The sequence below is a fragment of the Hylobates moloch genome, unplaced genomic scaffold (genome assembly GCF_009828535.3).
Source record: "Hylobates moloch isolate HMO894 unplaced genomic scaffold, HMol_V3 SCAFFOLD_7, whole genome shotgun sequence".
Classification (NCBI taxonomy): domain Eukaryota; kingdom Metazoa; phylum Chordata; class Mammalia; order Primates; family Hylobatidae; genus Hylobates; species Hylobates moloch.
The window spans coordinates 42,224,368-42,249,648 of NW_026652282.1; the positions used below are offsets into that span (position 1 = coordinate 42,224,368).

General features: G+C 51.2%; 1 protein-coding gene across 5 annotated transcripts; it reads left to right on the plus strand.

Moving 5' to 3' along the window:
* Window positions 1–845: 845 nt before the first annotated feature.
* Window positions 846–25,268, plus strand: UBA1 (ubiquitin like modifier activating enzyme 1). 5 transcript variants are annotated; one of them, XM_032756786.2, is made up of 26 exons: window positions 846–953; window positions 8,849–8,965; window positions 9,090–9,148; window positions 9,251–9,419; window positions 9,522–9,656; window positions 10,949–11,055; window positions 11,332–11,422; window positions 11,534–11,666; window positions 12,206–12,303; window positions 12,414–12,560; window positions 12,694–12,870; window positions 12,999–13,103; window positions 13,192–13,272; window positions 13,600–13,755; window positions 16,024–16,189; window positions 16,324–16,520; window positions 19,757–19,821; window positions 20,062–20,257; window positions 20,981–21,055; window positions 21,175–21,364; window positions 22,562–22,650; window positions 22,910–23,002; window positions 23,130–23,321; window positions 24,467–24,568; window positions 24,677–24,777; window positions 24,934–25,268. In XM_032756786.2, the coding sequence occupies exons 2-26, from the start codon at window positions 8,849–8,851 to the stop codon at window positions 25,067–25,069; spliced, it is 3,177 nt and encodes a 1,058-aa protein (XP_032612677.1). In that variant the 5' UTR covers window positions 846–953; the 3' UTR covers window positions 25,070–25,268. The 5 variants fall into 5 exon arrangements, with proteins under 5 accessions (XP_032612677.1, XP_032612676.1, XP_032612678.1 ...); XM_032756785.2 differs by lacking the exon at window positions 846–953 and adding an exon at window positions 3,854–4,052; XM_032756787.2 differs by lacking the exon at window positions 846–953 and adding an exon at window positions 5,453–6,510.
* The last annotated feature ends 13 nt before the right edge of the window (window positions 25,269–25,281 follow it).

Here is a 25,281-nt window from a genome sequence, read left to right on the forward strand (position 1 = left end):
GGGCTCAAGCAATCAGCCTGCCAAAGTGATGGGATTGTAGGCGTGAGCCACCGCGCCTGGCCAAGACTCTATTTATTAAAGGGCTAAAAAATTTTGCCAGGCGCGGTGGCTCACGCCTGTAATCCCAGCACTTTGGGAGGCCGAGCGGGCCATATCGCCTGAGCTCAGGAGCTCGCGTCCAGTCTGGCTAACATGGCGAAATCCCGTCTCTACTATGGTAACATATGTAAACATAGAAAAGATAACAGTAAAATTTTGTCTGTGTTATAGGACCGTTGACCAAAATGTTATGCAGCACATGATTGTATATCCATAATTTATATTACTGTGTATAGTCGCAGATATCTATTATAATACGGGTTTGTATGTGAAACTATAATTTTACTTATTGTTATGTTTACGGTCTGTGTCTCTTGCTAGAATGTCAGCTCCATGAGCTCAAGGAAGAATTTCCAGCACCTGACCCATGTCAAATGAACTTTTTTGGCCACCTGAGTCTTGGTCTCCCCATCTGTAGGATGGGTGTGCCTTTCCATGTGGAGGAACCCACACGTTCCGTTTCCTCTTCCCACCCTACAGAGCACGGCTCCGGCAATTCCACAGCCCAGGCTTACATTTTCCCATATTCTGGACGCTGGTGCCCACCACGTGCACCAGGCACTGGCCAGACAGAACTACCACCCCCAGCATGCCGCGCGCATTTGGGCCGTACCACAACCTGTAGGGTCATCTGGGTCTGAAACGGGCACCAGCGACGCGGGAGCAGGGACTGACGCCCCTCTAGCAAAGCATTTGTGGTACATCCCAGACCCGGGGCTCTCCAAGGCCCCGCGCTTCCGAGCTCCGCGCAAACTCTGGCTTCTCTTGTACGACGGAGGTGGTTTGCTCTTCCGTTGCCCCGTGGCTTCAGCTCATCTTTGGCAGGAAGGCGAGGCTTCCGCCCGGCACAGGGGGTGAGCTGGAGCACCGTGCCCCCAAGCCTCTGGACAGCATTTGGAGGAGGGTGCTTCCCTAATCCCAACTTCGGGGATCCCCTCATGGGCGTATTTGGAGCCTCCGGGCCCGGGGTGATATTTTGGGGGCGTCTGCTTTTGAGGAGACCCTTAAGGGGTTCCGTTTGAGGACTTCGGGGTGGGATTTGGGAGTCTGTTTCGGGGAGCACCCCTCGGAGACAGGGTTTGGGGGGCTTTGGGGAGATTCTTAGGGTGTGTGTATGGGCACCCTTGTCCCTGGAGCAGGATTTGGGTTATTCTTCAAGGGGAGAAGCAAAGTTTGAGGTTACTAAAGTCAAGGCGGGACTGGGGGAGGGCTTGTTTCAGGACGGAGTCCTGGTGACAGTGAGAACAATCGGGACCGACGTGGCATTGTGGAGGTGTCAGGCCTTTGTGACCTCTGGTTCTGTGATGACGTCCTCCCCGCGTCTGGAGGCTCAGGACTGCGAGACTGGACACGTCGGGGGCCCAGATGTTTCTAGGGAGAGAAGCCTCCCAGCTCAGGCTGGGGAAGGGACACCGGAGCCCAGCTCTTCCTGAGCTGACGCGGCGCCACCCGGCCTTTATTCATTATTCATAATAAGGTGGGGCTGTGGTAGGAGGCAGTTTTTTGCCTCTTTCGCACCTGGTCCGCTGAAGGTTATCGGCTTGTGAATTATTCACGAGGGGCGGATCAGCGTGCCGAAGGGACGTGCTGAAGGGGCGTTCTGAAGTCTGCCGCGCAAACGAGTTCATTGACGATTCGCAAAAGTTAAGTAGCACCCTGAGTTTTCAGTGGCTTTTCTAGGGGTTCCGTGCTTAATTCATGAGGAGTGTGGCTTTTGCAGCTTTGTCTGCATGATCCGCGGTTAGCTTTCCCTTGCAGGTACCAGAGTTAAAACCTGGCGAGTAGCGAAGGGATGAGGCCTCCTACATTGTTCATTTCTTATGGCCTGGTAATCCCAGATAATCAGCCGAGGCTCTGGATTCAAATCCCATCGATCCTTTCCAGTTGTGTGATCTTTGGCAAATCGTTTTGTAAGCCTGAATAATAGGTATGAGGATAATGGTAAGATTAGCTTACACTCGTTTAGCTACTTAGCGCATTTAATCTTCACGACAATCCTAGGAGGTAGGTCATTATTACCCCCACTTTATAGATAAGGAAACTGGGACACAGGAAGGCTAAGTAATTTGCCTAAGGTCACACAATCAGTGAGTGGCTGGGCCGGGATTCAAATTGGGGTCTAGTTCCGCAATCTGTAGTCTTAACCAGATGCCATAATGTCTCCCCTCCCCACTCCCCTGCGCCGCCATTTAATAGTACTACTACTACTAAGATAACACTTAGTATGTGCCAGGCACTGGTCTAAGCCCTTTCTACTTATTTCTTCATTTAAACTCCATCGCAAGGTAAGTTGTTGTTATTCCTATTTTATGGATGGGGAAGCAGTGGCCCAAGTTGGGGGTTTCTCTAGTGGCTGAGTATTCATAACTAATTTTATATTAATGTAAATATATATTTACATATCTTAACATATTACCTTTATATTAACATATAATATTTTAAAAATTTAACAGTGCCTTGTGCCGGCAATGTTCTAAGGCTCATCCCATAATTTATATTCTCTGATTTTCTTTTGTTTGAGACGGAGTTTCTTTCCTGTCGCCCAAGCTGGAGTGCAATGGCGCGATCTCGGCTGACTGCAACCTCTGCTTCCCGAGTTGAAGCGATTCTCCTGCCTCAGCCTCCCCAGTAGCTGGGATTACAGGCGCCCGCCACCATGCCCAGCTAATTTTTGTATTTTTAGTAGAGACAGGGTTTCACCATCTTGGCCAGGCTGGTCTTGAATTCCTGACCTCAGGTGATCCACCCGCCTCGGTCTCCTAAAGTGCTGGGATTACAGGCGTGATCTGATTTTCATAATAACACATCTCTGTGAGGTGGGTGGGCTCTATTACTATCCTCATTTTACAGTTGTGGAAACTGAAGCACCTGCCAAAGACATGTAGTGAGTTTGGGTTTGATTGGACCAAGGCAGTCCTTGTTCCTGAGGCGGGGAGAATGGAGGGAGGCGTGGAGAAGGGAGGCGGGGGCAGGGAGTACACTTCCCCTGGGTTTTCTGGTGGCACTGCAGTGACATCTTTCATTATTCATGAACAGGAAGGCGTGCTCACTTTGCCTTGGCTATAGCATCGTAATCCCTATTTGCTGGGCAGGGCAGTCTTGGGTGTTTCTTCGCCTTATGCATAATTCATAAATTGGGTGGAACCTTTCTTGACCTCTCTGAGTTTCCAGGTTGAGCTACTGCAGCAGCATAATTCATTATTCAGGACCTGGGAGAGTGTGTTTTCCCTGCAGTAGCCCCATTTCCCTGCTTACAGTGTATTAGATGCAGCAATAGGCGGGCGTGCCCCTTTTATTCCAACCCAGTGGGCCTCATGCATTATTCATGAGTAAGTTGTGGCCTCCTTAGCTTCCGGGCCCCTGCAAGATCATCATTATTCATGAATGGGGGGTGTGTGGCTTCCATGTTTTAACATCTGTTTTCTGGTTGCTGGTTGTTAGTCTACCAACCACTCAACTTCATGCATAACTTATAATCAGGAAGCATGGCCTTAACGGTTTTTCTTCGCTTCCATGACAGCCTAGCTGCAACAATTCATTCATTATTCACATTCCATGAGGCGTGGCCTCTGTTTTAACTGTTTTCGTTGTTACTGCCACAATGTCCACCAGGTGGTGCTGTTCCACTTCTAACCGAATGAATCGCAACTGGGTAGGGAACTTTATGCATGATTCATAAGTAGGCGCGGCCCGCTTGCATCCGGGTTTCTGGGGGTGGGGCCCAAGGTTTTGTTCCGGCCCCAGGCTCAGCAGCCGCCATCTTGTGTCGGCGGCTCGGCTGAAGGAGGTGGCAGGGACAACCACAACCACAACGGCCGGGGGAGGAGAAGGCGGCAGCGGCGAATCTAGGCGGCCCAGGCGGCGGGGAGGAGGAGAAGGAGGAGGGTGGCGGCCGGGCTTGGCTTCGGCTCCTTGAGGAGTTGGCGGCGGCGCGACCCGGGGAACCGGCATTGGTAAAAAACGTCCTTTCACTGCGCCTCGCCCTGGGCAGGGGTTTCGGGGAGGCACTGCAGGGGCCTGAGACACGCTCCTGTCGGGGCGGGCCACGGTGACTCGGGCGCCAGGAATCAGCGGAGTAGGGAGGGGGGAGCGGATCCTGGGGCGGGGCCGACTTTCCCCGGCCAGGACCACTCCGGCTCCCTCTGGTTCCAAAATCTGACCTTGGAGTCGGACCCCTAGGATGTGCTTTTAGAGACTCACGCCCAACATCTCTAGTCTGGGACCTGACTCCGTTCCGAACCTTGTATCTCAGATCAGAACTCTCCCCAGTCTCCAATAGAGATTTACGGGGATCAGCATTGCTGATCAGAGCTCCTCACCATTGAATGCCATTAAAGACCTGCCCCAGAGTCTCCTTTGAGACACCTCTAGCCTCTCAGTATTTGCCCTCAAGTCTTCCAAGACGGGCTAGATCTCGAAGGGGTCCATAGGCCCTTTATCTCTGTAAGAGAGTCCTCTTTAGCATTTTCCTTCAGGCCCCCCATCCCACACACATGCTAGCCGCTCTCAGAGCTTCCAGGGGTACTAGACCCTGTGAAAGGCCATTTGGGCCTGGCCTTTGTGTCGGGGACCCCTCTTCGCCACACCTCAGTTCTCCTAACCCCACCCTGGCCGCTAGCATCTGCCATTAGAGACTCTGCCCAGTATTTATACTCAGAGACCCCTCTTAGCATCTGCCTTGAGAGACTCCTCAATTCCTAGACTGTGTCCTTTGACACTTTGTCTACTTTTACGGAATTTCTCGCTTTTTATACTTCCAGTATTCAGAGACTACTGAGAGGCCTCAGCATCTTCCCCATCAGGCACCTTGAACCCCCAGAGCCTTCCAGTGCACCAGATACCAGGGAGGAACTGTTTGGATACATAATTCTTCATCAAAGAGCCCCTGTGAACATCTGCTCTTGCAGACCCCGTTGGCTTCTAGCCCCTTCCATCAGAGACTCGCCTCCCCATCCCCAACCCCACCCTAGACCCAGCCTCTACCTTCAAAAACCAACCTGGGTTCTAGCTGCTTTTTTCACAGATCCCTTATCCTCACATCAGGCCTCAGAATCTGCCCTCAGATCCTTTCAAGATCCCTAACGTCTGCAGTCAGGGGTTTTCAGCTTATGCTTTCAGCCTCCTTGGACCCCAGGATCATTGTCAGATGTCCCTTCCCCCCACAGGCCCTCTTGTTTTCTTTTTCTTTTTCTTTTTTTTTTTTTTGAGACAGAATTGTTTCACTGTGTCGTCCAGGCTGGAGTGCAGTGGCGCCATCTCGGCTCACTGCAACCTCCGCCTCCCGGGTTCAAGTGATTCTCCTGCCTCAGCCTCCCGAGTAGCTGGGATTACAGGCATGTGCCACCACGCCCGGCTAATTTTTTGTATTTTTAGTAGAGATGGGGTTTCACCATATTGCCCAGGCTGGTCTTGAACTCCTGACCTCAGGTGATCCACCTGCCTCGGCCTCCCAAAGTGCTGGCATTGCAGGCGTGAGCCACCGCGCCTGGCTTTGGCCCTCTTGTTTTCTACTGCAGTAGAAAACCCTCTTCTCAGCATCTACCTTCAGTGCCTCCATGGGGTCCTACATAATTGGTCAGAGAAACCCAACCCCATTTGGGGACCTAGCCAGTGTTTGCTTACTAACCTTTTTAAGGCCTGAACTATCTGGGCCTAGCTTCCCTTTTCCACCCACTCAGAGCAGCTGTGATACCTAGCATGTCCTGTCAGAGATTGACACAGGGCCTTTGTGTTCCATTAGAAACCTCTCCCAGCCCCTCACCATCCACCCTCACAGCCTCCTGGGACTCTGTAGTAGGAATGTCAGATACAGCTCTCCTCTTGCATGTCCCTATCTATTATTTTTGGTTAAAGATTTCTCTCTGCTACCAGCATCTGTCTCCAGAGACCTCCAGAGCCTCAACATCCTCCTGATGGAGGCTACCCCTCCCCCCAGACCCCAACATCTTCCTGCTGCCTCCTCAGACTCTAGAATCCCCCACCCATTCCCTTTGCAGCTTCCCTGGGGCCCAGCAACTGTCCTCCTACCTCCTTGCAGCCTCTGGGGGCCTCCACTGCAATTTTTCAGCCTTTCTCCAAAAGATCCTTTTCCAGAGATCCGAATTTGAGTCTTTTCCTAATACCCTAGCCTAGTCCCTTCCCTCCCAGGACTTCTAACATCTCCTTTCCCATTTCTATCAGAGCCTCCTTGCTCTTAGACACCCACTTCCTGATTCTCCTCTCACGTTCCCATGGACTTCTCAGTTAACCCCCTCCAGAAAGCTTGACATGCTTCAGCCCCCCTTCTCTATGCCCTAGCTTCTCCATCCTGCTAACCTGCCTCCTCTCACACCTCCAAGACTCTTCCCTCAAACCCGCTGGTTTGGGAATAGAGAATGCTTATGCTTGAAAATCTTCAGTTTGGAGACTCAGGTATGTTTAGAAACTAAGCTGCAGCTCAGCTTTGCGAAACAGTTCACAGTGTGTATGTTATAGTGGGGGCCTGAGCAAATGTTGAGGTAGGAAGGGTGTAGATTGTTTTTCTGCTGGGTGTGGGGGATCTTTAGCTCCTCTCCAGAGTTTCTGTCCCAGACTCCTGCTTGCCTTGAGACAGGGCTGTTCCAGACCTTTGCAATCGAAATCCACTTGAACAATCATCTGAAACTTCTTAGACTCTTGCTGCCTACACTAGGGATCCAGAGGTGAAATGTCCAGATATTAAAGTGCTCTCTGGACCTGGATCATTTCTAATTTATGGAATGAGGAAATGGCGTGTCCCAAACAAACTGACCAATGACAAGGCAAGGAGATAACTAAGTAATGGAGGCCACTATACGTGCCCAGGGAGGAACTCATATCCTCAGGTCAGTGAGTTCTGACCACAGACCTTGGCTTCTTTAACCCTGCCGGCAGCCCCTTGAAGACAGTTTCGTTTGTCCCAGCTTTTGGAGAAAATGAGGCTCAGAGGAAATGAGATCTCTACCCCAGGTCAGTCAGAGAGTCAGTAAATGGAAAATATGGTTCACCTTTGTCTCTACTAACTTACCAAGCCTCTTGCTACCCAGGTTGGTTCTTAGCATTCCAAGGAATTCACCTGGCTATCTCTGGGGCTCCAGCCAGCCTCCTGCCTCCCCTCATCTCCCATTCCTTAGCCCTCTGGACTGGGCCCTGAGCCCAGGGGCATTTGGCAAACAGTCCCCCACCAGCTGCATGCCTCTGGACGAGTGAATGGGGTTCTCTGAGCCTTTGTTTTCTCATTTGTGATTTGGGCATAGGGTTATCTGGGTCATGGGGATTGTTAAGATTAGACAAAGCCCTTTCCTCTTTGATTGACACGCAGTATGCTCTTGGTAGATAGTAGGGAGCTCTTGTCATTGTGGTTGGTGCTAGTGACAAGTGCCAAGATGGAATCTTAGGTACATTGGGATACTTAGTGTCATAAAAGTCTCAGTGTGGGAGGACTTGTGTGAACAGAAGACTCAGTGCCTAGAGGAGCACTGGGGGTGAGGGGAAGTGACGCTGGGTCCTCCCATCTCCAGCATGTGGAGCCAGTCACCCCCACCACCAGATTTCACTTCCACAGCAGGCTGTATTGTTCTGTCTCTGGGACCTAGCAGGTGACCCTGGGCAAGTTACTTCTCATTTGTCTGGCAAGGACGCTAAACTCTGCCTTGCAGGGTCATAGAGGGGATGAAACGTGATAACACGAGGAAGCAGCTTGGGCTTCAGAGTCAGCAGATCCTGGTCTGGTCCCAGCTCAGCTAGTGTGTGGGAACCTTGGTCACCAAACGTCCCTGAGTGAATTTTTTTCCTTCACTTTAAAGTTGGGGGTATTATTGATAGCACTCCAAACCCCACAGGAGTACCCTGAGGGCAGAGTGAGAGGAGGCTTAGAGAAGTGCTTACTATGGCATCTGGCACAGGGAGGACTCCTGATAAATCTAATACTCATTTATCATTGTGGTTAACCTGTTTAAGGGACTCCGCATGCAGATGAGGCTTGGGATGTGTTTGTTTTCTCTCTTTCTGCAACCTCTTTTATTGGTCTGTGTCGGTTTTCCCCTCCTAAAGCTGGGGGCAGGGTTGGGCTTTATAAAACTTCCCTCCCTGAGCTCCTCTGGGGACTGGGTTCTCAGCAAGTTACCGCTCCCGCCATCATGCCACCCTGATGGATGTCCAAGCCTCACTTCCCTCCTGCACTCCCCGCTCCCGCCGCCATCCCTGGGATTAAGGGAGAGGAGAATGGCTGCTTGTTACTGCCTACCTACTCTGTGCCAGGTTCTATGCTCTGTGTTATTTATCATCTCGATAACCCCATGGGGAAGGTAAGTGGTATTATCACCCCTGTTTCACAGGTGAGAAAACTGAGGCCTGTGGCAGTTAATTATTACTGTTAGTGCATTGCAGGCTCAAGATTTGAAACCAGGTCTGTCCTGAATCCACATCCTTCCCCTGACCTCCACACAAGTACATTCTTGTCATTCCTTTCACTCCAGGATTGGAGTCTCTCCCTCATTATCCTGGGCTGGGAAGAAGCAAATGGCTTAATGGTCAGCAGTGTGGATTTGCAAATCAGACCACCTGGGTTCAGATCTTAGGTCTGACAGCTGTGTTACCCTGGGCAAGTCTTCACCTTTCTGTGCCTGTCCCCTCTTTGCTGTAAAATGGGGGTACTAATACTTAAGTCTTCCCTTTCCCCGCAGTTGCTACTAACAGAAAAACGGTACCCATGTGCCCCAGGGTCACCTCTGATCTTCCTTTTTTCCTCCAGATGTCCAGCTCGCCGCTGTCCAAGAAACGTCGCGTGTCCGGGCCTGATCCAAAGCCGGGTTCTAACTGCTCCCCTGCCCAGTCCGTGTTGTCCGAAGTGCCCTCGGTGCCAACCAACGTGAGTGTCCTCTCCGTGGAGACTGGCAGACGAGGTGGTGGGTGGGAAAGTCTTTTGTATCACTCTCTGTCTATGCTCCACTCCTGTGTGTCTCCCTAAACTTGTTCTTTCCCTCTATCCCTAGGGAATGGCCAAGAACGGCAGTGAAGCAGACATAGACGAGGGCCTTTACTCCCGGCAGCTGTAAGTGGGGCCAAGGCCGGGCTGAGGGGTGTGGGATGGGACATTGAGAGGATAGGGTTGGGTGGGGCAGGCCCTGACCTAGAGTACCCCCTAACCTGGCAGGTATGTGTTGGGCCATGAGGCAATGAAGCGGCTCCAGACATCCAGTGTCCTGGTATCAGGCCTGCGGGGCCTGGGCGTGGAGATCGCTAAGAACATCATCCTTGGTGGGGTCAAGGCTGTTACCCTACATGACCAGGGCACTGCCCAGTGGGCTGATCTTTCCTCCCAGGTACCTCTTCCTAGCACCCTTCCCCCTTTCCCCCTTCCCGAGGCACCACCGTTCCTGGTGCCACAGCCATTTCATCTTTTTCCCTACTGCACACCCTTACAGTTCTACCTGCGGGAGGAGGACATTGGTAAAAACCGGGCCGAGGTATCACAGCCCCGCCTCGCTGAGCTCAACAGCTATGTGCCTGTCACTGCCTACACTGGACCCCTCGTTGAGGACTTCCTTAGTGGTTTCCAGGTATCTTGGGGGTACCACCCAGCCTTCTGCCCAGTTCTCTCAGAGCCCATCTCTGGTTTGTTCAGTAGTATTCAATATTGATTTAATGGGTCGGCTTGAATGCCAGGTTTTGTGCTGGGGGACTAGAGTATGCAGGCAGCAGTTAGCCCCTGGCCCTGCCTTTTCTTGTCTTTTCTTTTCTTTTTTTTTTTTTTGAGACGGAGTCTTGCTCTGTCGCCCAAGCTGGAGTGCAGTGGCGCGATCTCGGCTTACTGCAAGCTACGCCTTCCGGGTTCACGCCATTCTCCTGCCTCAGCCTCCCGAGTAGCTGGGACTACAGGTGCCCGCCACCCCACCTGGCTAATTTTTTTTTTTGTATTTTTAGTAGAGACGGGGTTTCACTGTGTTAGCCAGGGTGGTCTCGATCTCCTGACCTTGTGATCTGCCCGCCTTGGCCTCCCAAAGTGCTGGGATTACAGGTGTGAGCCACCGCACTTGGTCTGGCCCCGCCTTTTCAAGTGGGGAAGATGTGTACAGACAGTACAGCATAGTGGTTGTGGGCACAGACTGTGGAGCCATACTGCCTTGCTGCAGGCCTCCAGCCTTGGTAGTGTGACTTCAAGCAGGTTGCTTCATCTCCTGTACCTTAGTTTTCCTGTTTGTAGTCAGTGCGTGGTAGCAGCACCGACTTCATGGACTTTTTGTGAGGGTTAAACACGTGGAATTGCAGCTGGCATATAAGGACTGGATGGGTGTTTGTTAATTAAAAAGTCCAGGCTGGAAAGAGGTGCTCTGGATGCTGAGAGTCGGCCCTGGGGTATCCCAGGTTGCCAGGGCACTGCAGCTAAATCCTGATAGAGGAGTAGGAACTCACCCTGGTGGGGAAGGATGGACATTCAGGCAGAGAGCAAAATCCCAAAGATCATGGCGGAGCAGGCATTGTCTTGACAATTGGAAGCAGGTGGGTGTGGTAGGAGTGAGCTCAGACTTTGGCTGGAGACAGAGTTTTACTCCAGTGTCTCACAGGGCATGGCAGGCAGACAGCAGCGGGTGTTTGTCAAATAAATGAGTCAGCTCTTCTCCAAACTCCGTCCTCCCAGCTACCTCTTCACCTTTCCTGGTATAGTCCAGGGGTTCATTTTCGACCCCCACAGAGTCTGATGCACAGTAGGTGCTATGTGTTTGTGAAAGAGGCTAACCCAGCAAAGCCTGGATGTGTCTGCCTTGAGGACTGCCTGAGTCTTCCACACTAGCCCTCCACCATTTTCTCCCCTTCACCCCAATGCTGGGCCTGAACCTCCATCTCTCCACAGGTGGTGGTGCTCACCAACACCCCCCTGGAGGACCAGCTGCGAGTGGGTGAGTTCTGTCACAACCGTGGCATCAAGCTGGTGGTGGCAGACACGCGGGGCCTGTTTGGGTGAGTAGCAGCCCACCCCCCTCCCCGTCCCTTTTTCCCCCAACTCCTACCAAGCCCAGGCCAAGACCTCTAGGCTCTCCCTGCCCTCATCCATTCTCAGCTACCCAGGTTTTGGGTTCTGTGTGTTCATCTCTCCCCATGTGGCACAAGTACCATCTTACATCCCAGCAGTGATAGGCTGAGTTTGCTCAGCAAGTTTTCACTATATCTTGAGGGACCCGTGGGGCCTGTATGTGCATGGGACACGGGCACCAGCCCTATTGCTTCCCTCTATAGGCAGCTCTTCTGTGACTTCGGAGAGGAAATGATCCTCACAGATTCCAATGGGGAGCAGCCGCTCAGTGCTATGGTTTCTATGGTTACCAAGGTAAGGAGACCAGCCCTAGGGTTCCTAGCAGGCAGGTGGGCTGCGGTAGTCCTTCCTGTCTGCTCTTGGTACCCTGGGCCTGTTTCTGAGACTCACTCTTCCTTTAACCAGGACAACCCCGGTGTGGTTACCTGTCTGGATGAGGCCCGACACGGGTTTGAGAGCGGGGACTTTGTCTCCTTTTCAGAAGTACAGGGCATGGTTGAACTCAATGGAAATCAGCCCATGGAGATCAAAGTCCTGGGTGAGCTGGGACCATGAGGGAAGCAGAGGGGAACTAGAAGATATGTTCCTGGGTTCTGGCCGAGGAGTTGAAGGGAGGAGACATGGCCCTTGGTTCAGAGTTGGGGAGACACATCCTGATGTTTGAGATGAGACAATCCCGTGGGGTCCAATAAGAGCTGGTGGGCATGGGGGAGAGGTACTGTGTTTGAGCTATTCCTGGGAGAATGTGTCCCTGGTATCTGAGCTGAGTGGGGAAAAGGTCTCTGGTATTTGAACAGGGCAGATCAGAGGATCTACTTGTGTGTGAGCTGATTTGGATGGGAAGCAGAGAAGGTCTTCCTGTGTAGACTTGGAGCCAGGGACACAGGGTCTCACGGGGTGTGAGCTGGGTCTGGGGCACAGGAGAGATGGTTTCTGATGTCCAAGTGGAGCCTGGAGCAGAGGGGAGACAGCTTCTGATGTCTGAGCTGAGTCGGGGCAGGAGGTTCCTTATCTTGCAGGGGTTGTGGATTTTAGGGAGAATGGGTAGACTGACAGCTCTCTTCCTGCCCTCTGTAGGTCCTTATACCTTTAGCATCTGTGACACCTCCAACTTCTCCGACTACATCCGTGGAGGCATCGTCAGTCAGGTCAAAGTACCCAAGAAGATTAGCTTTGTGAGTGTGTCGATGGGAGCAGTGGGCTGTGGAGGGTGTGGTTCTAGGCATTCCCTAGTTCTCCATTCCTCTCTTCTGGTTCTGATGACCTCCCCCTTCCCCCGCCACAGAAATCCTTGGTGACCTCACTGGCAGAACCTGACTTTGTGATGACGGACTTCGCCAAGTTTTCTCGCCCTGCCCAGCTGCACATTGGCTTCCAGGCCCTGCACCAGTTCTGTGCTCAGCATGGCCGGCCACCTCGGCCCCGCAATGAGGTGGGTGGATGGGCGAGCCAGCCAGCGCAGACGTGCCTGGCACTGAAGGCCCACCATGCCTCTCTGCCTGTCCACACTCCCTGCCCTCACTGTGGCCTGACAGATCCTCTCTTGGTTCTTTCCGGCCCACCAGGAGGATGCAGCAGAACTGGTAGCCTTAGCACAGGCTGTGAATGCTGGAGCCCTGCCAGCAGTGCAGCAAGAGAACCTGGATGAGGACCTCATCCGGAAGCTGGCGTATGTGGCTGCTGGGGATCTGGCACCCATAAATGCCTTCATTGGGGGCCTGGCTGCCCAGGAAGTCATGAAGGTCAGCACGGGTGGGGAGAGGCAGGATTGGGGTGGGCCAAGTGCCTCCCTGACTCTGTCACTTGCTCTCTGTCTGTGTCAGGCCCCTGTTAACCACTGACCACCCCTTCTCTCCCTTCCCCTCTCCAGGCCTGCTCCGGGAAGTTCATGCCCATCATGCAGTGGCTATACTTCGATGCTCTTGAGTGTCTCCCTGAGGACAAAGAGGCCCTCACGGAGGACAAGTGCCTCCAGGTATGTGGGTGGGACCTGTGGGGAGGGCATCATTGGGGGCATTTCTGGGGAGGCCTCTCTCTAACCTTCCTCCCTTTGCATTCCTTAGCGCCAGAACCGTTATGACGGGCAAGTGGCTGTGTTTGGCTCAGACCTGCAAGAGAAGCTGGGCAAGCAGAAGTATTTTCTGGTGAGTGGTCCCCTTGGATGTCTGCTCCCCTCACCTTGGCCTCTGGCCATCTCCCCTGGGGGCTTCCTTCGGCATCTCAATGCAACCGGTGGCGCATTCCCTTTGCCATTCTCCTTATCTTGAAGGGAAACCCAGTGCATCCCTCGTTTCACCCTCTGGTGCCTCCTTCCTCACATGACTGCATGTCATTTCTTAGAGTCCTGCAACCTGAAGATGTGTTGTTAGCCCCTCTCCCTGTCTCTCGGGGGAGTGAGGGGTGATGGGTAGCTTCACACTAACCTGTATCACCCTGACCAGCCTCTGCCTGTCTTCTTGGTTCCCTCTTAGGTGGGTGCGGGGGCCATTGGCTGTGAGCTGCTCAAGAACTTTGCCATGATTGGGCTGGGCTGCGGGGAGGGTGGAGAAATCATCGTTACGGACATGGACACCATTGAGAAGTCAAATCTGAATCGACAGTTTCTTTTCCGGCCCTGGGATGTCACGGTGAGTAGGGTAAGAGGTGGGGCTTTGTTGTCTCACTTTCCTCCTTTTTCTTTTTTCTTTTTTTTTTTTTTGAGACGGAGTTTCGCTCTTGTTGCCCAGGCTGTAGTACAGTGGCGTGATCTCTGGCCCACCGCAACCTCTGCCTCCTGGGTTCAAGGGATTCTCCTGCGTCAGCCTCCTGAGTAGCTGGAATTACAGGCATGCGCCACCACGCCCGGCTGATTTTGCATTTTAAGTAGAGACAGGGTTTCTCCATGTTGGTCAGGCTGGTCTCGAATTCCCGACCTCAGGTGATCTGCCTGCTTCAGCCTCTCAAAGTGCTGGTATTACAGGCGTGAGCCACCACACCTCGCCCCTTCTTTTTCTTGTTCCCATTCTTTCTGTCAGAGATCTTTCCGCCTCTGCCAGAAGCTCTTCTTTTTGGCCTTTCTTTCCCTCAGCTTCTGTATCTTTTTTTTTTTTTTTTTTTTTTTGCGTTGTCCTCTTTTTAGTGCTGTTTGGGACGGTGTGTCTGGGGTCCTCAAAACCACTCTCAAGCTCAATTCACCAAGAGTACCCACAGGACTCAGCATATAGTCGTGCTTGTGGCTACAATTTATTACAGCAAAAGGATACAGACCAAAATCAGCAAAGGGAAAAGGCTCGTGGGTTGAAGTCTGGGGGAGCCCGGTGCAAGTTTCTAGGAGTCTTCTCCCAGCGGGAGTTAAACAAAGTGGCCTTTATTTCCCCAGTAGCAACAGTAACTACAGAAATAACAGTAACAAGGTGTAACAAGACGTGAAATGTTGCCAACCAGGGAAGCTTGTTAGACTCAGCACCATTTCTTTTGCTTGGGGCTGGTCATGTAGGCGCCCCCTTCCTGGCACATACCAAAATTTCCAGACTCCCAGAAGGAAAGGTGTTCAGCATAAACTGTGTTGTTTGCATGAACAGTTTAGGCACAGTGAACCACTGATACCAGGTAGGGAGCGGTGGGAACCTTCCTGAATTCCAAGTTCCCAGACACCAGCCAAGGGCCGACCTTGGAAGCAGGCCTTTCCAAGGGTTGTAGTTTCAGTCTCCTAAGCTTACACTTCTCTGCACGTATGGAAACTGGGTTGGTTATGCAGGGTTCTCTGAGAAGCCTTCTGTAAGGAACAATGTCATTTTTGCTTACCCAGGATTTATTCCCCCTTTCATTTATTTCATTTATTCACCAGATAGTTATTGAGGTACTGTTTTAGGTATTGGGGATATACCAAGGAATAAAACAAGATTCCTGGAGGGAGAGGGGAACGGACAGCAAACAATAGACACAATACGATCGTGAGGTATATAGTTAATGTTGGTGATGAGTGCTCTTCCAAGGAAACAACAAAAACCAGACAAAGGAAGTCGGGGTGTCAGGGAGAATGGTTTGTAGTATTGATGACAATGGTTAAGGAAGGCCCGAGTTCTGCAAAGACCTCAAGGATATGAGGGACTCGGGCGCCCTGTGCTGCAGAAGAGCCTACGCAAAGATCCTGAGGTGGGAGGGGTCAGGGAGCCAACTCATTTTACGGTAAGTGGAGGTGGGATCCAGGGGAGGATTCTGAGCAGAGGAGGGACGTGGCCCAATTTGGGCTTTGAAAGGATCCTGCTTGTCTGTGTGCCGGCATCCTGGTGGTGGTTGGGGGAGTCTACATCAATCCTGGGTGCTATTACCTAAAAAAATAGTAGGTGTTAGTCGAAAGAACAGATGTCTGGCCCATTGTCTCCAGTCTGTTCCTGTCCACAGCTTCCCTTTACACTGAGCCCCTGCCACATGCATCATCATCCTGGCCATGTGGCATTGTCACAGACCGTCTCTCCTGCTAGCCTCCTAACTCAGGGCCTGGGTCTTCCCCAGCATTAAGTAAATCAGTCTCAGGCAGACAGCCCTTTATAGATGTTTGGGCCAGGTGCGGTGGCTCATGCCTGTAATCCCAGCTCTTTGTGGGGCCGAGGTCTTTGAGCTCAGGAGTTCAAGACCAGCCTGGGCAGCATGACAAAACCCTGTCTCTACCAAAAATACAAGAATTAGCCACGCATGGTGGCACACACCTGTGGTCCCAACTACTCGGGAGGCTGAGGTGGGAGGATCGCCGGAGCCTGGGAAGTTGAGGCTGCAGTGAGCCGTGATCTACAGCCTGTGTGATGTAGAGAGACCCTGTCTCAAAAAAAATAAAGATGTTTTTTGGGTGAATGCACAAATAAGTGAGCTCTGTTCCCCCATCCCTACCCTGGAACTGCACTTTCTTAACCCTTTAGAAGTTAAAGTCTGACACAGCTGCTGCAGCTGTGCGCCAAATGAATCCACATATCCGGGTGACAAGCCACCAGAACCGTGTGGGTCCTGACACGGAGCGCATCTATGATGACGATTTTTTCCAAAACCTAGATGGCGTGGCCAATGCCCTGGACAACGTGGATGCCCGTGAGTTTGGAGGCGGGTGAGGTGGTCAAGGGCAAAGTTGTGTGTGTTTCGGTGTGTATATACCGAGAGGGGTGTCTGTCTTTCTGTCCTCTCCTGATGTTCCTTTCCCGGCTCTTGCTTTGTCCTCCCCACAGGCATGTACATGGACCGCCGCTGTGTCTACTACCGGAAGCCACTGCTGGAGTCAGGCACACTGGGCACCAAAGGCAATGTGCAGGTGGTGATCCCCTTCCTGACAGAGTCGTACAGTTCCAGCCAGGACCCACCTGAGAAGTCCATCCCCATCTGTACCCTGAAGAACTTCCCTAATGCCATCGAGCACACCCTGCAGGTGATAAGCTGTGGGAGAAGGGAAAGAGGCCAGGCGTCTGGCCAGGCTGCTGCCTCTTCGCCCCCAGGCCCTTGCCTTGCCTTGCCTTTAGATGTTGCATGCCTAAGTGTAAGATGTGCCTTTTCTCCAAACCTCCCTCCCTCACTTCCCACCAGGCAGCCTAGGTTTCTAGAATGACTCATTCTTTTTTCACTTTTATTTTGATTTTTTTTCAACACATAGACAAATATTAAGAATATTATGATGAATACTCAAATACCATTTCTCACCTACATTTAACAATTCTTAATGTTTTGCCACATTTTCTTAGATTTATGTAGATTTTTCTTCTTTGTGCTTAAATGTGTCACAGACATCACAACCCTTTACTCCCTACTATTTCAGTGCCTCTGCCAAGTGAGGATATGTTGCTGTAGAACAGGGTTTCTTAGCTTCAGCACTGCTGACATTTGGGGCTGGTCATTTATTTGTCATGGGAGAGGGGATGCCGTGTACACTGTAGGATGTTTCTCAGCATTCCTGACTTCTGCCCACTAGATGCCAATAGCACTCTCCCTCCATCATGACATCTAAAAATGTCTCCAGACATTGCCAGATGTCCCCAGGGGTGCCACATCACTCCCAATTGAGAACTACTTTTAACAGAAACATCATTTTCATGCTCAACAAAATTAACAATCATTCTTACCATCTCTTCCAGTTATTTATTTGTCTCTAATGGTCCATATTCAGGTTTTCCCCAGCTGTTACTCAAAATGAGTTTAACAGCTGGTTTGTCAGGATGATTCTGTGTGTATGGTGCGTGTATCTACAGAACAGTGCATAGTGCATATATTATCTAGCTCAGGGGTGTCCAGTCATTTGGCTTCCCTGGGCCACATTGGAAGAAGAATTGTCTCAGGCCACACATAAAATATACTAATACTAACGATAGCTGATGAGCTGAAAAAATAAAAGAAAAAAAGGTCCGTGCATAAATCTCATAATGTCTTAAGAAAATTTACAAATTTGTGTTGGGCAGCATTCAAAGTCATCCTGGGTTGCCTATGGGCCACAGGTTAGACAAGCTTGATCTAGCTGAAGTTTTACAAAGTGAACACACAGGTGACCACCGCCTGGGCCAAGAAATAGAACCTAGGAATTACCATTGTGCTTGCTGTCAGAATAATTCTTAGTGCAGTGTTTGAGGCCAAACCATTTAGAATAGTAGGAGTATGAGGGTGGGAACAAAATAGGGAAGGGGAAAAAAAAAACCAGTTCCATCTGTCACTTTCTCCCTTCTGACACTGCAGTTCCAGAGTGGGTATGTTTGTATTTATGCACCCACCACAGTCTTACTAGGTCATGTGTAACCTTGAACTTAACCTCTCTGTGCCTCAGATTCCTGTTCTGTAAAATGGGAATGACAGCATCTACCTCACAGGACTATTGTGAACCACTTGGCATTTACTGTGTGCCTGGCACTGTTTTAACCAAGCTTTAAATATATATGTATTTGCTCATTTCTTCCTAACAACTCCATGAAGTAGGTATCACTGTTGTAACACCTGTTTTAGAGACAAGGCACAGAGGTAAAGATGTTATCCTGTGTGCCTGAAGTCACAAAACTAGGTAATACGTGGCATAGCTGGAATCTGAACCTGAATTTCTAACATCTGTATACTCCAAACCACCTCGCTCATGACTGCGAACTGTCCTAGGAATTCTCAGAGGCCAGAACCTCTGTCTTGTTTGCTATTTTATTTTTTGAGACAAGTCTCATTCTGCCACTCAGGCTGAAGTGTATTGGCACAACCATAGCTCACTGCAACCTTCAACTCCTGGGAAGTGTCTGTGTGTACACGTGTATGTGTGTGTGTGTGCGTGCGCGCACCTGTTAACGTTGACCAGGCTGGTTGTAAACTCCTGGGCTCAAGTGATCCACGTGTGTGTGTGTGTGTGTGCGCGCGCACGCGTGCCCGTTACGTTGACCAGGCTGGTTGTAAACTCCTGGGCTCAAGTGATCCACCTGCCTCAGCCTCCAAAAGTGCTGGGATTACATGTGTAAGCCTCTGTGTCCGGCCTCTGTCTTGTTTTGTGCCAAGTCCTCAGGGCCTGGATAGGGATCATTTTTGGTTTGGTCTGACTTTTTTCTTTTTTAAAAAACTGTGGTAAGATATACTTAATTGAAGTTTTTATTTTTTATGGAGGCATAACATATCTAGAATAAGGTACACAGATTTTTTTTTTTGAGGTGGAGTTTTGCTCATGTCGTCCAGGTTGGAGTGCAGTGGCGTGGTCTTGGCTCACTGCAACCTCCGCCTCCCAGGTTCAAGCGATTCTCCTGCCTCAGCCTTCCAAAGTTGTGGGAATACAGGCGTGAGCCACCTCGCCTGGCACTCAGATCTTAATACATTTTTAGGCTGGGCATGGCGGCTGACACCTATAATCTCAGCACTCAGGAGGCCAAGGAGTGAGGTTTGAGCCCAGGAGTTCAAGACCAGCCTGGGCAACATAGCAAGACCCTGTCTCTACAACAAATCTTAAAAATTAGCCGGGTGTGGTGGCATGTGCCTGTGGTCCCAGCTACTGGGGAGGCTGAAGTGGGAGGATCGTTTCAACCTGGGAGGTCAAGGCTGCTGTGATTCCTGATTGCATCGCTGCACTCCAGCTTGGGTGACAGAGTGAGACTTTGTCTCAGACAACAAAACGAAACAGTTTTCCACATACACAGCACTGTTGTAACCAGTGCCCAAATCAAGTTCATTGGTTTTTTGTTGTTGTGTTTTTTTTTTTTTTTTTTTTTGAGACGGAGTCTTGCTCTGTCACCTAGGCTGGAGTGCAATGGCATGATCTCGGCTCACTGCAACCTCCGCCTCCCGGGTTCAAGAGATTCTCCTGCCTCAGCCTCCCGAGTAGCTGGGATTACAGGCATCTGCCACCGCACCCAGCTAATTTTTGTATTTTTAGTAGAGATGGGGTTTCACCATGTTGGTCAGGCTGGTCTTGAACCCTTGACCTCAGGTGATCCATCCACCTTAGCCTCCCAAAGTGCTGGGATTACAGGTGTTAGCTACTGCGCCTGGCCTGGTTTTTCAATTGAGGTGGGGGAATGGGGAAGGCTGGAGAGCTTCCCTGCTTCCAGAGTAGCTGTGCTCCTTGTACTTGGTTTATTCACTGATGGTCCTTCTAATAATGCCTGTGGAAACCCATTTTGTCAACTGTGACCACATGTAATCTGTTTGCTCTGTCTGCAGTGGGCTCGGGATGAGTTTGAAGGCCTCTTCAAGCAGCCAGCAGAAAATGTCAACCAGTACCTCACGTGAGTAACTCGAGTGCCCTCTCGCCCTGTCCCTGTCCACCAGCCAAGGCATCCCGCCCACTTTCCTCATCACAGTAACACTTGGCACCAGGCACACTTTTCACATGAATGAGTGGCTGTTTGGGCCTCATGTTGTTTGGGGTCGGGACTAGTTTTCCATGCAGAAAGTAAGATTGCTCTGGAGCCTACTCCTGAGGCTCACATGTAATCCTGTCCTCTGTCCTCTTCGATTCCTGATAGAGACCCCAAGTTTGTGGAGCGAACACTGCGGCTGGCAGGCACCCAGCCCTTGGAGGTGCTGGAGGCTGTGCAGCGCAGCCTGGTGCTGCAGCGACCACAGACCTGGGCTGACTGCGTGACCTGGGCCTGCCACCACTGGCACACCCAGTACTCGAACAACATCCGGCAGCTGCTGCACAACTTCCCTCCTGACCAGGTAATGCCCAGTTGTTGGGTCCATTTGGCAGAATGTGTTTCCCTGAAATGGGAGCCTGCAGTGTGGGTCCTCTCACTGCGGAGTCCAGCTGTGGCAGGTGCCCTGAGGCGTGGGGATCTGAGAAGAGTGATTGACCCTGACCTGCTTTTTCCTCACCCTAGTTCCTTTGAGCAAAGAGGCTTGGTTACTGTTTCCCTTGACTGTGGTGTGGGCTGCGTCATCCCTGATTCCCAGTCAGGGCTGTGGGGATTATGGGGGAGAAATTCTGGAGTTAAGAGCACAGGAATCAATATGGGTTCAAATCCAAACTCTAGTTGAACTTAGGCAAATCAGCTAACTTCTCTCTGTACCTCAGTTTCCTCATCTGTGAAGTAGAAATAATAGTGATCTATCTCATGGGGGGTTTGGGGAGGATTAACTGGTATTTATTAATATGAAGTTAGTACAATGCCTGGTAATCCATGAGAGTTTGTTAAATGATGGGCTATCTAGCACAAAATGACTACCCAGGGATTGGTAATTGTTCTCTCAGCCAGATCTCTGGTTCAACCTGTGGGACCCTACAGTTGGGGTATTTTGTGATTGGCTCCAGTCCCCATCCAGTGCCCAACCCAAGATAGTGAATTGGGGGCACCTCTGGGGCCTAGGTGAAGTGAAGCGTGAAGATTGTCAGAGAGGCCTTCACTCTCAGGTCCTGTTCTGAAAAATCTCTCCATCCCTTAGCTCACAAGCTCGGGAGCCCCGTTCTGGTCTGGGCCCAAACGCTGTCCACACCCGCTCACCTTTGATGTCAACAACGTAAGTCTCCTCTCTAGGGTCTTCTGGGGTCAGGTGGAAGGTGAATAGGTGGGAAGGAGGTGGCGGCTCCCCACTCGAGGGCTGATGTGCTCACCCTTCCCTGCCCTGCCTTCTCCTAGCCCCTGCATCTGGACTATGTGATGGCTGCTGCCAACCTGTTTGCCCAGACCTACGGGCTGACAGGCTCTCAGGACCGAGCTGCTGTGGCCACACTCCTGCAGTCTGTGCAGGTCCCCGAATTCACCCCCAAGTCTGGCGTCAAGATCCATGTTTCTGACCAGGAGCTGCAGAGCGCCAATGCCTCTGTTGGTGAGGGTGTTTGGCCAGTTGGCCAGGAGTCACCCCCACATGTCCCCGGCCTAGTCCAGCCTCCCCACCAGTCCTGTACCCCTGGTTCTGCTCTGCTCTGTGACCCCAGGCCTGAGGTTTACCCACACCTTCCTTTGAGCCTCCCTTTGACATGAAGAGGGTAGGTTGGGGCAAATTATCTCCCTCCCTCCTCCTCCTTCCCACTATCTGGCCCTCAGGAGAACTTGCTGTTTTACTCTTGCTCTGTGTATTTCCCTTAGTTTTGTTCTTTCTTCTGTTTCTTCTTGATCTGTTCATCTAGGAGATATGATCTCTACCAGTGGTCTCTCTCCCTTGATACCTTCCTGCCTTGTCTTCTTCCAGATCCGCCCCCATCTGTACATCTACCCCCATGTTTCTCTGTGCATCTTCACCCTCCATAGTTTGGGGCTGCGGTTTACTGACACCCCCCACCCCACCCCATCTGCATATTTTTTCATCACCCCTCCCTTCTGTATATAATGCTTCTGTAGCTCTGTAACGCTCCCTACATTTACCTTCCTTATATCTCCCCCATTTTCCTCTCCATAGATCTCCCATTTCCCCTTCCATGGTCCCCATCTTCCTTCTGAAATGTCTACTCCTTCATGTTCCTTTATGTATGTCTTCCAATCTTTCCTTCCATATCTCTCATCACCTTCAAATATTTCCTCCATCTTTCTCCTCCCACCTGCCTCGCCCTCTGTATATACTCCCACTCTCCCCCTTTTATATCTTCTCCATCTCCCCCCATATCTTTCCTCTATGTCCACATCTGTATATTCCCCCCAACTTCCCCTCCATATATCTTTTTTACTCCCCTTTTCCTCCCCGTATCCTCTGTGTTCCCCCCATCTCGCTCTACATCATTCTTCCCAAGATCTTTACGTCTCCCATCTTGATTTCTCCATCTCCACTTTCTCCTAACATTTTCATTTCCATTCCTTAGTGTCTCTAGAGAGATCGCTCTTGATAGTCTCAGCTCTTTCTCTGTGTTTTTCAGGTTTGTATTCTGCTCTGCTCTACCTCTCCTCCGTGCCCCTTTTCTCTCCTAGGATGTCTCTCCTTTCCAAATCCTTTTTCTACCTGAATACCTTTTGCCCCACCCTGGGCTCCCATTTCCACCTCAGACCTTAGCCTGGGATCTAAAGGGCTGACAGTGTCCCTTTCTTCATGCAGATGACAGTCGTCTGGAGGAGCTTAAAGCCACTCTGCCCAGCCCAGACAAGCTCCCTGGATTCAAGATGTACCCCATTGACTTTGAGAAGGTACGGGGTGGGGGCTCAGGACAGGGAAGGAAGATGGGCAAAGCATAGACAGGCTAGAGAAAACAGGAGTATCTGGAGCCAGCCCCGGGCCTTTGTGGGGATCAGATTGTGGGCCTGCCACGTGGCTCTGAATGCGTAGGTGTTCCCAGCCATCCCTTTGTGATCTGGGAGAGTCCAGCAGGCAGTTGCAGTGGAGGACACACATCTTCTTTATCTGATCCTCTCCCCACTGCCTTCACACCCTCCCCACTCATAACAGGATGATGACAGCAACTTTCATATGGATTTCATCGTGGCTGCATCCAACCTCCGGGCAGAAAACTATGACATTCCTCCTGCAGACCGGCACAAGGTGAGGGGAATCTAGACCTGATGTTCCGCCCTCCTCCAGGTTTGAGTTACCCACACTTAGCCCCTCTGTAGACCCTGAGGCTCTTGTACTTAACTACCACCTTCTTTTGTCCCTTCCTGTCTCTCAGAGCAAGCTGATTGCAGGGAAGATCATCCCAGCCATTGCCACGACCACAGCAGCCGTGGTTGGCCTTGTGTGTCTGGAGCTGTACAAGGTTGTGCAGGGGCACCGACAGCTTGACTCCTACAAGAATGGTTTCCTCAACTTGGCCCTGCCTTTCTTCGGTTTCTCTGAACCCCTTGCCGCACCACGTCACCAGGTGGGGGCCTGCATCGGAAGCAGGGTTTGGGTGGTGTGTTATCTGTGTAGATCTGGTTCTAATTCACGTCATACCCTGTCACCAGGTGAGGGTTTCTGTCTGTGTACCTACCCTTTTTGTGCATCCTTTTTCATTTATTCATTAATCACATTGAGTACGTGCGAAAAGATGGGATATTTGAATTGTGCCCTGGGAGATTATTAGTAACTACACAGTAATTGGCAGCCAAAATTTATTGGACGCTTCCTACACTTAAGTGCTTTGCTTGCTTCATTCATGAATTCATTCACATTATTTATTGAGCACCTTTTGTGTGCAGGTACTCTTCTAAGTTATGTTCCTCAAGTAGATTATATAAATAACCTATTAAATGATTTTGGAATCAAAAAAAGGATAAAAAGAGGCCGGGTGCGGTGGCTCATGCCTGTAATCCCAGCACTTTGAGAGGCCGAGGCACATGGATCACCTGAAGTCAGGAGTTCGAGACCAGCCTGGCCAACGTGATGAAACCCTGTCTGTACTAAAAATACAAAAAATTAGCCGGGCGTGATGGTAGGCACCTGTAATCCCAGCTACTCGGGAGGCTGAGGCAGGGGAATCACTTGAACCCGGGAGGCGGAGGTTGCAGTGAGCCAGGATGGCACCATTGCGCTCCAGCCTGGGTGACAGAGCGAGACTCCATCTCAAAAAAAAAAAAGATAAAGAGGACTTGAGAATACCAGGGGGCAAGGGGATGTGTTTGAGATTTTGTGTGGGATGGTCAGAAAAGGCCTTGCTGAAAAGATGACATTTGAGATCAGACTTGGAGGATGTGAGGGGACAAACCGTGCAGGCTTGGTGGCGAGTGGGGACACATTCCAGGCAGAGGGACCAGTTCTTGAAAGGGTACCAAGATAGGGGTGTGCCTGGCAAGTTGGAGGAATTCAAAGTCCCTAGAGTGAGTGTGAGATTGAGGAGGGTGGGAGATGAGAAGAAAACAGAATTTCATTGCTTTAGGGTGAGATAGGAGCCACAAGAGGATTTTGAACAAAAAAGGGTTGTGATCTGACCGAACCCGTCTGCATGGAGGTGAGGGGGATGGAGATAGATGAGGGCTGGACCCTCTGGGATGGTCTCCATCTTACACTCCCTTCTTTGTCTTGCAGTACTATAACCAAGAGTGGACATTGTGGGATCGCTTTGAGGTACAAGGGCTGCAGCCTAATGGTGAGGAGATGACCCTCAAACAGTTCCTCGACTATTTTAAGGTAAGGCCCCTCCCTCACTCTCTCACCCCACCTCGGGGGGCGAGGTGTGCAAGGTGACTTGCTGGCCTGTCCACCTCCATGACCCTGCTGTTCCCCCTCCCTCTCCAGACAGAGCACAAATTAGAGATCACCATGCTGTCCCAGGGCGTGTCCATGCTCTATTCCTTCTTCATGCCAGCTGCCAAGCTCAAGGAACGGTTGGATCAGCCGTGAGTTGGACACTGGCTAGGCTAGGGGAGGCCCTGTATGGGTTGGGGAGCCTCAACGTCCAGCTGTCCCACTCCAGTTCACTGCCCCCACCTACCTGCCCGTCCTCTCTTGCTTTCTGCCCTCCTGACCCTATACTCCCATCCCCCTATCCCCAGGATGACAGAGATTGTGAGCCGTGTGTCGAAGCGAAAGCTGGGCCGCCACGTGCGAGCGCTGGTGCTTGAGCTGTGCTGTAACGACGAGAGCGGCGAGGATGTCGAGGTTCCCTATGTCCGATACACCATCCGCTGACCCCGTCTGCTCCTCTAGTCCGGCCCCTTGTCCACCCCTCTCCACACCCCTTCCAGCCCAGGGTTCCCATTTGGCTTCTGGCAGTGGCCCAACTAGCCAAATCTGGTGTTCCCTCATCATCCCCCTACCTGAACCCCTCTTGCCACTGCCTTCTACCTTGTTTGAAACCTGAATCCTAATAAAGAATTAATAACTCCCACATCGCCTGCCCT

Bases quoted from the DNA above. Each gene is read 5' to 3' on its own strand.
- UBA1 (XM_032756783.2), top strand. From the start codon at position 8,250: ATGTCCAAGCCTCACTTCCCTCCTGCACTCCCCGCTCCCGCCGCCATC. The intron at 13,756-16,023 runs GTGAGTAGGGTA...TTAACCCTTTAG, and splicing joins TCCGGCCCTGGGATGTCACG to AAGTTAAAGTCTGACACAGC. The intron at 23,003-23,129 runs GTGAGGGGAATC...CCTGTCTCTCAG, and splicing joins CTCCTGCAGACCGGCACAAG to AGCAAGCTGATTGCAGGGAA.